Source organism: Canis lupus, chromosome 28, assembly GCF_011100685.1.
Source record: "Canis lupus familiaris isolate Mischka breed German Shepherd chromosome 28, alternate assembly UU_Cfam_GSD_1.0, whole genome shotgun sequence".
Taxonomy (NCBI): domain Eukaryota; kingdom Metazoa; phylum Chordata; class Mammalia; order Carnivora; family Canidae; genus Canis; species Canis lupus.
Window position 1 is genome coordinate 5,582,766 of NC_049249.1, and position 14,135 is coordinate 5,596,900.

At 41.7% G+C, this 14,135-nt stretch overlaps 1 protein-coding gene across 1 annotated transcript; it reads right to left on the reverse strand.

Annotated features, from left to right (window-relative positions):
- Positions 1-5,592: 5,592 nt before the first annotated feature.
- Positions 5,593-12,520, reverse strand: HTR7 (5-hydroxytryptamine receptor 7; the record flags this gene model as incomplete). The annotated part of the gene is given in 2 exon segments (XM_038577939.1): positions 5,593-6,425; positions 11,756-12,520. A coding segment is annotated over 1 exon segment (145 nt), but the record flags the coding sequence as incomplete, so codon positions are not given.
- Positions 12,521-14,135: the final 1,615 nt, after the last annotated feature.

Here is a 14,135-nt window from a genome sequence, read left to right on the forward strand (position 1 = left end):
TGCTAATTTCACCCATAGACACACCCAGAAATAATGTTTAGCCAAGTCTCTGGGCACACTGTGACCCAGTCAAATTAACACATAAAATTAACCATCACAGGCAGGCTGCAATAGAATTGCAAACTGGGAGAGAGTGCTGAGCTGCTAGGTACCCAGATAGGGAGGAATCCAAGAATAGGATTAGGAAGTAGCAGTCACAACCTTTGCCTCCTTTCTGTGATTGGGGCTTTAACCTTCAACAACTGCTTTGGGGAATTCAGTGACCCAAGAATCTCTCAGGGTTCAGACACATATATTCAGAACCACAAAACCAGTTGGTACCACTGAGATGCATTTTGTGGAATGGAAGGGAGGATATAAGAAAGAGGGACACATCAGCTGGAGGGCTGTTTTGCTAATCTGGGTTGATGTCCTTGAGTTCTACAAGCATCAGGTCTCTCGTGAAATGGAGATAACAATCCCAATAGGGTTGTTGTGAGGATTATCAGAATGAGTGATGAGTAATAAATACTCAACCTATGTGAGCTATATTCATTACTGCCATAACACACACACACACACACACACACACACACACACACCACACACACATATTAGTAAAAGCATGGACTTTGGCCAATATCAATTTCTGATTCTCGATGGCTAATATGCAACACATATTTTCAAAGATCTAGTCTTTGCTTTGTTGACAAACATTGGATCAGCTACTTGGCATGGGGATATAGAGGTGATACATTGATTCTCAGCTGACCTTGTGCTAGCACCAATATTAATCAGTTCACGCCAGGAATTACTCAATAATGTAGGAACTAGCCAGGTCTGTTCTTAAAACCAAAATCCATGTCTTTAAATATAATTGAAATGATCTAAGGTGACCTGTGGGTTATTTTCAACAAAATTTCTGGATTTTTGGTGCTAAAAACTAGCAGGAACAGAGTACTAAAGAGTATGTAAGAGAATTTGTGAGCATCTTGTGTATTTCTCTGACAAGATGTTAGAACTGTATATAAATAACTTAGATATTATTATTTCATATTAATTATGCTCTTCCACACTAACTGCACACAGAATCCACTACATGATTCAGTTTGTCAGCGTGTTTGGGAGTAGCAATTCTCAACTCTTGGAACCCAACTCAGCTGCACCAGAATTAGCTGGTAGGTTGGCTAACAGCTCTCTTCACCTTCTGCTGCACCCGACATAATGAATCAGAATTTCCAAAAAGAGGGTCTAGAAGTTTTCATGTTTAAGAAGCTCTATAGCGACTCAGTCAGGGAACTGAGTGAGTGACCTCCCTGCATCACACACACCACAGCATATCCTGTGGAAGAGCCTGGCACACAGTGTCCTGAGTGTGTCATGGTTGTGCTGGTCATTTCCTAGCCCAGAAACTGCTTGGTTTTCCATAACTGTACACTTTCAGGGGACAATGCCCAGTTTTTGTGATTTTTTTTCTTTTTCTCTGTGTTATGTTTGTTCTAACTATATTTACTGAACTGTAATTTTATGTCTACTAAAACTAATGAGAAAAAAAATTGAACTTTTATTTTGTATTTTTACCTCACTTTTTCCTGTAATTTTGTTATATTTTGTGAACGCACAGCTATGCGACAGATTTTTTTTAAACTTTTTTACCAAAGAGCACTATTTTCCACCACACTCCTTTAAACAAATTCAGACAAAACACCACTCTATTTTAGCACATTCTCACCTGCTAAACAGTAGGATGTTATATTAGATCATCCATGAGATTCTACAATTCTCTGTGGATATGGTTCTATCTTTTTCCTACAGGTTACAAACTTTTATGTGCACAGCAGACTTTCTGCTGTCTTGTTGTTGCTCTGCACCATCTCTCCCATTGTGAGACTGTGTGGATTTAGAGAAAAAAGAGAATTTTAATAAGAGCCCAATAAAAATGTAATTAAGAAAGGTAATTTGGTACCATTAAAAATATTACATAATATACATCAAAGATAAAGTCTAGATATTTCTTACCATCCATACTTTGGATTATAACTTCTCTCCTCCATTGAGATTTAAATGTTCACATCAATATTTGAAGTGTGCACTTCTTTCTGAACCTCCTTCTATTTGCTTTATCATAACACATATCACACTGGATTATAATCGTTTGTGTTAAATAACATTCAGCTTCCTTGCTAGATTTTTAGCTTCATAAGAATGGAGATCAATTCTGTCTTACTCACCACTAGGTTCTAGTATTCAGTCTCTGACATATTAATAAATGTGTATTGGAATAAATGAGTGGAAGAATGAATGAATTTCTTAGAGGAAGAACAATGGATTTTAGACTTTCCTTTCTTTACAGCATCTTATTTCTTGTCCATTACTTTCCTTTTGTACTATAATTTCTGAGCATCGATTTTATAGTTTGAATAGAGTCTAAGACTTCACGTGCTTTTAGAGAGCAATAGTTACAATATGTCTTAATTCCCTCAACTCAGCATTGGTATTTTAATGCCAAATACCCAACATAATTGTTATCTGCAACTATTTCCGATGGCTGTCAACCTCCCGCACTTTCTGCTTCAGATTAGCATAGTAATATTTTGCTTTTACATTTTTTATTGATGATCACATCACATCTCCATTGCTTGGACTGCATACGCAATGTTTTTTAAAGAATTTTTTATTTCACCAGCAGGAGCTTAAAAAGCAAAGTTTTTTTTTTTTTTAATTAAGAAATTACTTTTCTTCTCCAGAGAAAATGTAGACAAAGCAAGTTTAAAGAGAGATCCAATTAAATAAATTTTTGTCTCTGTGAATTGGATCCCAAGTTGGTTCTCAAGGTCTGCCTGCTTTACACCAAATGTCAGACCGGATTTCCCTTTTGTCATCTACACTGCTTGGATAAAGTAAGAAATGACATCACAATACATGCATTTCTCCTAGCGCTTCCTAAACGTGCTGACCCCCTGAAAGTTTCAGAATGGCTTCTTTGTGGGCTGGTAGGGACCAGCTGGCTAGCTGTAAACAAGTTTCAACATATGGGCCATAACACACACATGGTTCTACTCTACTAAGACAGAAAACTAAGAAAAGGTTGCTCTCTTGATATAGAAGCTCATGCAAAAGCAGCAGCTCCATGTAGTACACAGCCTGCCCTACATTGCACACAGGAGAACATAATTCCCTTCTGTCCCACTCACTGAACATGTCACTTGATCATACCAGGTTTCCTCGATAGTCCCATCTGAATATTAAAAAGGATCCCTAGAATACTCTGGTTCTTCTCTTTCTCTCTCCCACTTTCCTTCTCTCCCTCCTTTTTTCCTTCTTTCCTTCCCATTAAGAAATATTTTTTACATGCCTCCTATATATGTTGCAAACACAGTGCAAAGTGCTGGGCATATTGATGAGGAAAATAGACACAGCTCCTGCCCCTGAAGAATTACTAAACAATGATGCAGATATACATTAATAATTGAAAATAGGTTGAATATTCCAGACAGAGGGGGAAAGCATGTGTGAAGGCCCTGAGGTGGGAAGCATAGACAGTTAACAAAATGCAGGATCTGTAAATATCTCTATCCATTAAATTAAGGACTCCTTTGACAGTCAAAATGCTGCAAGGAAAATTCTACCTCCTCCAATTCATGGCAATTCAAGCAATCATTATATATTAGCATAAACTATCTGAAAAACTGTGCATTCTATTCATATTGTTGATATGCCTATAATCAATGAATCTAATAAACCTGCATGAAAACATGATCATTGAAAATATATACAAGAACCTCAAGCACATGACACTCGTAAAGGCTTTAAGAATTATGAAACCCTTTCCAGAAAACCTAAAACTCTATGAGTATCCCTGCTTAACATTTACATAATAAAACCAGACACTAAAGCAATAGTCATTAAGTGACAGCTTACAAGTACTCTTTCCTAAGCACCATTTCCCAATACCCAGCCTTGCAGGATGACAGCTGATATCTCTGAGTGAAAAAAGAGATTAGTCATAACAGCCATTCTTGCTGAACAGTCATAAAATATGTGTAAAGTATTTCTTTCCATGATTTTCCCAATTCTGGGTTAAAACAAAAGCTGTACCTTTGCACAAATTATGTCATGTGTGAAGTAGTATAAGTTGTTCGATATTTCTCTCATTCTCTCTCAATTTCTACTTTCTCCTTTCATTTGGCTGCTTTGCACATAGAACACAGCCTACACTGTCCTGCCCCTGTAGCCGGAATAAGGCAGAGTTCAATACCCAGGCATGCAGGTTAGGCATGAGAAAGAGCCAATTTCAACAACGAAGGTCATGATAAAAAAAATTAAGCAAACCCATTTGAAAAGCTGGACCAATCCAATTAACCATAATACTTTGTCTTACACTACGGGCATTTGTGATTCCCTACACACTGCCATAGCCCTCACTCTATGATACAGTGACTATCTGAGAAATGTCTGCCTTCAATTTGATGGCACACTTCCTAAAACTTGTTTTACCCATCTTTGTTCCCTTGATGTCCACAGTGCTGAATGTAGCAGAAGGCCAATAAGTGCCCATTAATTAAATCAAGGAATGAACAGTCATTCTTAAAAAAAGTTATAAACTGAATAAATCCTCACGGTGAAATGCAGTTCATTAGAGACTGTCTTAACTACCCATTAGGATTTTAGCAAAACATTCAAGGCTTGGCCTTCTGCTATTTACATATAGAATATTTATGACAGCTATGACAGCAGACCTTCAATTAAAAATCATTACTTAGGTTGCTTTATTACAGCTACAAATAAACTTTATTTGATGTAATGTAATAAAACATTTTCAAATTTAACAACATTTATCTGACCAGAATTAATCATTTAAATTATGAATATAAGTATATACAGTCACTTTTGCAAATTCATGGTTCAGGAATTTGTACACGCTTTATCTGAAAAGACCGTGCCCACCTCCCCTTCCAGACCCTTCCTTGTGTCTGGTGAGATGCAATGTCAGTGAAAGAGGAAGAAATCCATAATCCACATTGGAATTCCACATTATCCTGTGAGAGAACAGCTACATTCCTTGTAGAAAAATAATTTTCTCTGTCAGTTCTCTTTTATCTAACGAAGGTTTGCGTTTGCTTTCTCCCCTTGGAGGTACTCATCTGATCCACCAACTTCCTGTCTCATTATGTATTACATAGTGTAATTTTTAAAACATACTATCCACAAAGGGGCCTCTTCTGTGTCCTTACCTGCCCTAATGTCTCTCGCTTTGGGGATGGGGGGGAGGAGGAAGAAGAACAGAATGGGCCAGGCACACATCTGATTTAGGTTACAGAGAACACAAAAAACAATTCTCCTGTAGGGAGAGAATAGTGTTCTGAGTGTTTCCCAGTAGCAGCCCAGGCTACCTCCAATTTACACAATTCACTCTAATACAACACTGCCCAAGAATTAACACATTGATGCTCTGTCCCCAAAAGCATCACAACCTTCCAGGGAAACCCCATTATTCCCACACTTCCTCCCCCAAAGACACACAGTTATCAACTAGCCCATGAGCCCACTGCATTTGTGTGGACATAACAGCCAAAAGTTGTATGCCAACAACCATGCTGGTAGACAGTGCAGTTAGGTAGCACTCCTTCTTTATTCAGGCACAAAGCCTCATGGAAGGCATCCCCTTCATCCCTCAGGACCCTTCAGAAGAAGTGTGAGGAAAAGCTTTATTCAGGTTTTCTGATTCTCTCCATCCTGAGATCTGTTCCTGAGTTATACCATAACAATAAATGAGTTAAACAAAGAAAAGTACATTGGTGTGGAAGTCATAGGGACCCTGCAAAAAAGCAAAACTAGTTGACAGAAGCTTTAACCAGACACTGCTCTGGGACATCATTTGTATTAGCTGATGATGGGATTCTGTTTTCTAACACGGACATGCAACATATTCAACACTAGGCTTATCACAGTTTGCTTGGAAAAACACCCTTCTGTCCTACCACAAAATACATTCTGTCTCATGAATGATTCCTGAATATTCACCACAATGCCTAGACTTGGAAGCATGGGAAGTTTGCATTGGAACCTTCTTCAATTTGTAGGGGCTTGGATGTACACAAAGCACCAGAAACCATTTCCTTTCTGGGACTCAGCTCTGTCTGTGTGCTTACTGATGAGCTGATCTGGCTGTCTTAAACTGAGAACTGTTTTCCTTGGCACACCACAGCACTGATCCACAGAGAAGGACAAGAGGTTACCATCTCCCTCATCATATGCTTTGTACAACAGATCACCCTGGTTGTTACGTTTCAGCTACCCCAGGAAAGGACAAGCCACGCTCCATTCTGTGGGCTCAGCAAATGGTTATGTTTCCATCTCTGTCTTGCCTTGTTCATTTCGTCTCCATTATTCCACTTTTGATCATGAATCATGACTTTTTTTTCCTACAGTAGTCAGAGTTTTGTCTGTAAAGAGAGAGAGAGAGAGAGAAGACCAGACAATGATTTAGCAAAACCATAAATATGAGTTTTCATTTTGGGGTGAATGGATTTAATGTTTACAGCATTCAGTAATTTGAATTATTTGTGGCTTCTAAGGGGTTATAGGAGCTTCTCTAAAGGGAAGGAAAGAATGCTGTGGCTCTTTTCATAAATTTCATGACGTCTATAAGTTCCCAGGGCCTTAATACATTTGTAAATTGGCCCCAGATAACCCATTTAGAAATCCACTTTTATAATATGGCTGCAGCCAAAAATGGCTCCACTCTCAAAAATCTTTGCAAAATACTACTGCACTTGCCCCACATGAAAAGAATAACGATGACCACTTATGAGAAGTGTTCTTCCCTTCAGGCCTAGGAGTATGCATCATAGAAAGACATGTGTGCAAAGACTGGGAAACTCCATCTCCCTCACTTCCTTCCTCCCAGATTCACAGAAGTGAGTGAGTCATGGAGAAGTCTTGGCCAACAGTTGAGGGAAAGTCTCTTTCTCTTTGGTGTAGAGCCACATTCCATCCAGATCCACAGTCCCCTAATTCTATACCTTCATAGGACTCAGCTTACCAAACACTATCTGCGAGCTTGAGACTTCGGTCTACTGAGGTTTCAGGACCTGGCACTGCAACCCTAGGCTTAGTCTCTCCATCCCAACAACGGTACTACTCTCACTTGGCTTTCAAGACTGGACAGATGGGTTTTTCCTGGTGACAGGATCAGTGTCTCCATAAGATATCACCTCTTGCTTTGTCCGTCACCTCCCAGAACAGTGCTTGAAGAGAAGCACCATGCTGCAGCTAAGACCACAGCTCTAGGCTCCTGGGTTTGTGGGAGTGGGCAATGGAAATAGGTGTGTCCCAGACGATGCTCCCCCTCTTCTTAGCCTGAGGCCTCTACCTGTCTCAGCATAGAGGAGAGACTATACTTCTCTACAGCTGAGCACAGCTCTGTTCACACTGGTTTATGAAATGGACTGAATCCCTCCAGGTCTCAAGTGGCAGCACCGTCTGACTCCCCTGCCCTCACAACCCACCTGCAAGTCAACCAGTACTGAACATATAGACATCCTTGGCCTCTTTCCTGGTCTCAGTGCCACGCTCCTCTTGTGGGCCCTCATGACAAAGGATCCCATTTTTATATTGGTCTCTTAATTCATCTCCCTTCTCCTATTGTGAAGCCCTGTCCTGGTCTCACTCCTGTTCAAAAGACTTCGTCTCTCCCCTGACCCACACTGCCCACCTGGTCCTCCATGTTGAAGGAGGACTCACTTGGCTTCCAGGGACTGCTGAAGATCCACTCCAGGTTCCTTATCTGCCTTATCTACCTGCACCCACATCTCTGCCCCTCTGTCCATACTGTCCCAACTGCTTTGAGTAGGCCCAACTCCACTTCCATCCCTGCCATCCCTTCTTCTTAAATTCCTGCTCTTTATTCAAGGCCCACTCCAAATATCCCCTCCTTTCTGATTTCCCCCAGGGATAGTTTTCGCCCAGGCTTATTTTTCTTATATACCCATCTGTACTGCTTGATTTTTATTTTTAAAGATTTTATTTATCTATTTATTTATTTGAAAAAGAGAGAGAAAAAAAAGGAGTAGTGAGTGGGGAGGGGCACAGGGAGAGAGACAGAGAGAGAAAGAGAGGGAGAAAAGCAGACTCCCGGATGAGCAGGAAGCCCAACTTGGGGCTTCCTCCCAGTTCCATTTGAATTTTTTTTTAATCACTGGTTTCCATAAAGAAAAGGTAGATTCACCCTGAAACTCAAAAGCTTCAGCACAAAGCCTGGAGCAGCAGATTGACAGAATTCATAAAAGGAACCCAAGGTTACTCTACTACAACTCACCAGTGCAATCAACAGGGATTATAAGAGGCTTTTTGAAGAGAAAGGCAATATGATCACTGAGGAGAAAGGAGAGGCAAAAGAAGAGCTACTTCAAAACAATTTCATGAAATTCTTTCATATGAAAGTATTTTAATAACTGCCTTTCTATACTGTTCACAATAACAGTGTCAAAGAACGAAAATCATCACAATGTGACACTTAAAAACAATTTACAGCATTCGAAAGCACCTCCATAAATAAGGTGGTCATATTAAAAAGAAAAACAAAAGAATTCTTGTTTATATCACATTCTCACACCTGGTTTTATATTGCCAGATTCGGATACTTGTGAAAAGGTGACAAAGTGAATTAAGATTAGCAGCAAAGCATGCATAGTCTTTTCTCTCTTTTCACTCCCTACCCAAGTGCCGGTTGGACTCCTGAGTCTCACTGTGCTGATCAAGAAAATGGGAAGAAATGGGTAGATATTTGGATGTAGCAATACAGTCTAGTAGACTGTTTACACAGAAAAGGAAGAAAGCCATTATATTATGTAGGAGGCAAAAATAGAGCCAAGAAGGCAGTTAGGGGCATAAATGAACAAGATTAAAACCCAAGCAGCCAGAGAGGGAGGAACCCTGAGTCTGTAGGCTGGCCAAGACATGTGGGTGCTGGAGAGACAGGTCAGGGCGGGGAGATAAAGGATCCTGAGAAGGCTTGCCATGAGCTCTGGATTGGACACCAGCCATTCTTCCAGAAACTCCAGTAAGGTTATGAATTGTTTGGGTTCTTCAGCTGGTGTGTGCTTGAATACAAGTATGAGATATTCTGATTACTTGTCTTACTAACTACTATCACCACATCTACCCAGCCCACTGGACTGTGAGCTTCCAGAGACAAGGACTGTCACCTCTTTATCTTTCTACCCTCTGACATGCCTGGCATCATGCCTTGCACATGAAAGGCCTCACATGTTTCTGGGGAAAACCAGCCACTGAAGAAACTTTACTTCCAGCCTCTACCTTCTGATTCATATCACCTGGTGCCTCTGGATCAGTCTCCATCACTTTGATGATTCCTGTTCTCCTATGTGCAGAGATTCAGGCAATGGCTCCCCTCTGTCCACACCACGGTTTTTGCAACTTCAGTATTACAGAATGTGGGGTAATTCTTTATTGTGAGTGACAGTGCCTATATTACAGGATGTTGAACAGCATCCTATGAGATGGCAGTAGGTCCTCCTCTCCCCTAACTGTGATAACCAAAAATATCTCTAGACATTGTCAAATGTCCTCTGGGGGCAAAACCAACTCTGGCTGAAAACTACTCATCTATACCCAAATCCCAAATTGCTGGGGCTAGAATAGGAGAGCCTTCACAATTTTATCTCATTCTACCTTTCCACTGGATCTCCAAATCTTGCCCCATATCAAACCTCAGTGCCAGCCTGACTGTCCTTTGCAGAAGGCCCCATACCAATGCCTTTACATGAATGCCCATATTCTCCAAAGTCTTCCCTGATCAGGGTTAGGGTAAACTCTGAGTTATTTTCTTCTCCGTTGAATCCTACAGTTTTTCCTGTTTCTACCTCTCCTTTGCTCTTATTACAAAAAGGGTGACTGTGCATACCTGTGTGTTTATGCTCAGACTGTCCAACAGAAATATACAGAAACATATGCAGGACCAGAAAAACATCACATATTTTCTGCATCCTTCTCAGTGCATGGAACAGTTATAGGCACAAATTTCAAAAGGAGTCTTCCCACACTGTAACTGACTAGAAAGCTGCCTGGTATTGATTTTTTAAAACAGCAGCTACTCCAAATCTCTTACTAGAAATTTCCGGAAGTTAATGGAGATTTAGGCAATCATTCCAAATGATTTTCGTATTCTATAATTATAAATACAATCATTATAAATCAAGTAGAATGAGATGTAATGAGAGGATAGTCATTTTCTTAGACCAGGGAACAGCAAACTATCACCTATGGGCCAAATTCAACTGGCTGTTGAACTTTTTGTAAATAAAGTTTTATTGGTACATGACCATGCTCATTTGCTTACTTGTGTCTATGACTGCTTTCTCAAGAGACCTATCTCTAGCAAAGCCTAACACACTTACTATCTGGCTCTTCAGAGTGAAAGTTTGCTGACCCCCATCATACCTAATGCTCCATACTAGCTAAAGACCCAGAGGCAAATATCCATGGATGCTGTGCTAGTGAAGTTAGGGAATAGGCTGAGTCCTGGAGATTTTCAGTTATTTGTCATTTGGGGAGTATCCTAGGTTGGGAGCCTCCGTTGTATGCTGTGATGCTTGAGGGCACTTTAGTGTCCTGGAGCAGGGCTATTTTTCTGGGATAGCAAGAGCAGGAATGTGTCCTTTGCCATGGTTGTTACACATAAAGGAATCTAATTAAGGAAGAATTTCTAGAAGTAAGATTCAGATGAGATAGGATCTAGACCTAGGAGTGTCCTAGCTCACTAAGGGCCACATTAGCCCCCAATCTATTACCTCTTTTGTCAAATGAAGGGTCTGGACAAGATGCCTGGCGGCCCATGGTTCTCCGGCTGCTCCCTCCCTCTGGGTCCAGTGAAGAGCAGTGCCTCCTCCTCTCATGCTCAACACTGATCTCTTACCAGCACCTTCCATCTTCTCGTCCCAATTTCTTTGCCCTCAAACAGCTTTCAAACAGGAAGATGTTGCCTCTGCCTCAGATTTAAAGCAAAATCAGGGTGTGATGTGCAGACAACCCTAATTACTCTGTCGTCTTCTTCCTTCATTACCATGCCAAACTCAGTGAGTGGGTTGCATGTGAAATACCCATTCTTTATCACCACTGGCCCTCTTTGATCCTTCTTGAGATTCTAACACCTACTGCAGTTGCTTCTGGGAAAGTCAGAGGCCTCCCAGACAGACTCACCCTCTACAGGGTTCTCTCCTCCTCCAAAGGTGGGCAGCGCTTCCTAAAAGCTCTGTAGCTTTCAAGACTGCCTCATCTTGGCATGTCCCCATGCTCTCCACTCTCCTTTGTTCCAGGCTGCTTCCTTTAAGCTCATGTGAGTTTGCTCCCTTTCTCAAAGGACTTTATCAGTGAAGGAGGAGGGCATCAAAAAAGCTTTACTGGATGTAAGAGTAAGAGCAAAACAACAATAACAATGTTACAAGAAAGGGAGATACAGGACATGACTCCAACATTGTTTATGGGAAAAGGATGGGAAACATCACCTTCCCTGCCCATCACACTGACTGTAATTCATTGACAAATCAGTCCTGACTTCCTGTCCCTGTAAGTACCTGACTTTAGCTTTGGGAACTCCGTTGGCTGGAAGACTGGAGTCTATAGTATCCTCAATCCCAATCTGATCTGCTGGTAGGAAAGAAGCTGGCTACTGATTCAGGAAGCCCCCTGTGATATACTCTGAGAACTTCCAGACCAGGGGTGGGGGGATAAAAGGAAAATAGTGATAAGTGACCTTACAGCACAAACTCGGGTCTCTCGGGCCTCTCGGCGAGCTTCAGGGCCTCGTGCATGCCTGCCGCCGACAGCTTGCGGTTGATATTCCGGTACTGGCACTGAAGCAGGCTGCGGTAGGTGGTCCTCAGGTCCCGGTTGAAGAAGGCATATATAAAAGGGTTAATGAGAGAGTTTGCATAGCCCAGCCACAGAAATGTCCTCTCTACCCAGAGTGGGATGCAGCTGCAGGCAGTGCCGCAGATGAAGGGCCTGGCTGTGGAGAGGAGGAAGAACGGCAGCCAGCACACCGTGAAGGCCCCAACAATGATGCCCAAGGTGGTGGCTGCTTTCTGCTCCCTCTTAAAGATGGAGATGTTTTTCCTTTCGTGCTTGAGGAGTCTTGAAAGGTTGGCACACTCCTCCACCTCCTTCTGGAGCTTCACCATGCCATTCAGGGAGATGATGCTGTCTGGCTCCTCGGGCCGAGGGAAGCCGGGGAACTTGTGCTTGGCAGCGCTCTTCCTGGCGGCCTTGTAAATCTGGTAGTACATGAACAGCATGACAGACATGGGGATATAGAATGCCACCGCCGTGGAGTAGATCGTGTAGCCAAAGTCCTGGCTGATCAAGCACACCTTGTCATCGTTTACGTTCTGAGCCCATCCGAAGAGCGGTGGGTAATGTGATGGAGGCCGAAAGAAGCCAGACGGAGAGAATCATCTTGGCCATGCACTTCCCGTTCTGCCTCACGGGATACGTGAGTGGCCTCGTGATCCCAAGGTACCTAGGGGAGAAACGGAAAGCCAACGTGTGACTCCATGATCACACCTGAGCAACCAGAAGCACCACTAGCCAGGTGCCAGGCTTTCTCCCCCGCAGCTCCATTCCTCAGGATAGCCCTTCTAGGGAGGCATCCTAATTCCCATTTTACTGAGAGGCAAACAAAGGCTCTGAGATATTACCTCCTTCCTTCCAGGTCATACAATCATCTGGAGGTGCTGCCAGCAATCAGCCTGGGGGCCCTCTGTCCATAATGCTAGGCCCTGGTCTTCTCCTACCTTGTAGCCTCTCCTATTCCACACAGTCAGGGAACCAAAGATTAAACATCCGCCCTCCCCCCACGACCACTGCCCACTGAAGTCAGCCGGGAACAAAATGTCAAGCCTGACATTGTGACCATATATGTTGTGACACATCCTCACAAATTAACTAAGGTCTACCATGCTCTGATATTATACACCCACTGATCTCCTGGATTGTCCTAACTCAGACAGGCTTTGAATTCATTTAACTTCCCCTTTGCACCATAGCAAAAGCACTTCTTTAAGATCATAGAGATTTGTGAGCTATTAAGGAAATCCTAGGGTTTGGGAATGGAAAGTAGCAAGTAATCATTTTTTCTTTTACACCCAGAAAATTCTCACACAAGAGTAATGTCAGAAGAACAATCTATAAATAAGAACAGCCTACCTTGTCTCTCCCCTCCTGAGAAGGATCACAAAAAAAGGGGCAAAATTCTGAAAAATAGGAGGTAAGCCAATGTTTTTTTCTGCGCTTCGATCTACATAGAGAATAAATATTTCTCCATCTCTGTCATCAAGGATTTCCAATGCAAAAGAGACTCAGCAAACAGAAAAACATACACAGCAAGATGTTTTGTTAAATGTTTAACGATTTTCAGCTTTTCAAATTTGTTTTCTTCTCTGTACTGAATGGTCTTAGCTTCTATTTTAGGGAGAATGCAAAGAGCTCATAAGAAGCCAAAACCAGAAAAAGCTGGTCATTTTGTTGTTTTTTTTTTCGTGTATGATATAAAAGATATACTTTTTAAAGATTTTATTTATTTATTCATGAGAGACAGAGGGAGAGAAAGAGAGAGAGAGAGAGAAAGAGAGAGAGAAGCAGAGACACAGGCAGAGGGAGAAGCAGGCTCCACGCAGGATCAGGCCCTGACTGAAAGTGGCGCTAAACCGCTGAGCCACCTGGGCTGCCCCTAAAAGGACTCTTAACGCAGGAAAAGAAAAGGTAGAGAGCCCCCAAATTACCAAGAGGTTATTTTCTGGAAGTCTCTCAGTTGATGGGTTGGAGTTTTAAAAACAATTATTTTGTGCTAGAAATAGCCTCACATGTTTTGCTTAAATTATCCTACAAAAGTCAAAAAATCATATTTTCACCATGAGAATTAGCATCAGAAAAAAAAAAAAGAGAATTAGCATCAGCACAGCACTTACAACAAGGTAAATGTGAAATATTAGTAAAAAGGATCAGCCACATTTTCTCATTCATAAAGAATATTCATTCCTTCAACCACTATTAATCATGCTCTTCTTGTAAGCTAGATGCTTTTTTAAAAGTTGGGGATATGGCAGTGAATTAAAACAGATAAAAATCTTGAATGC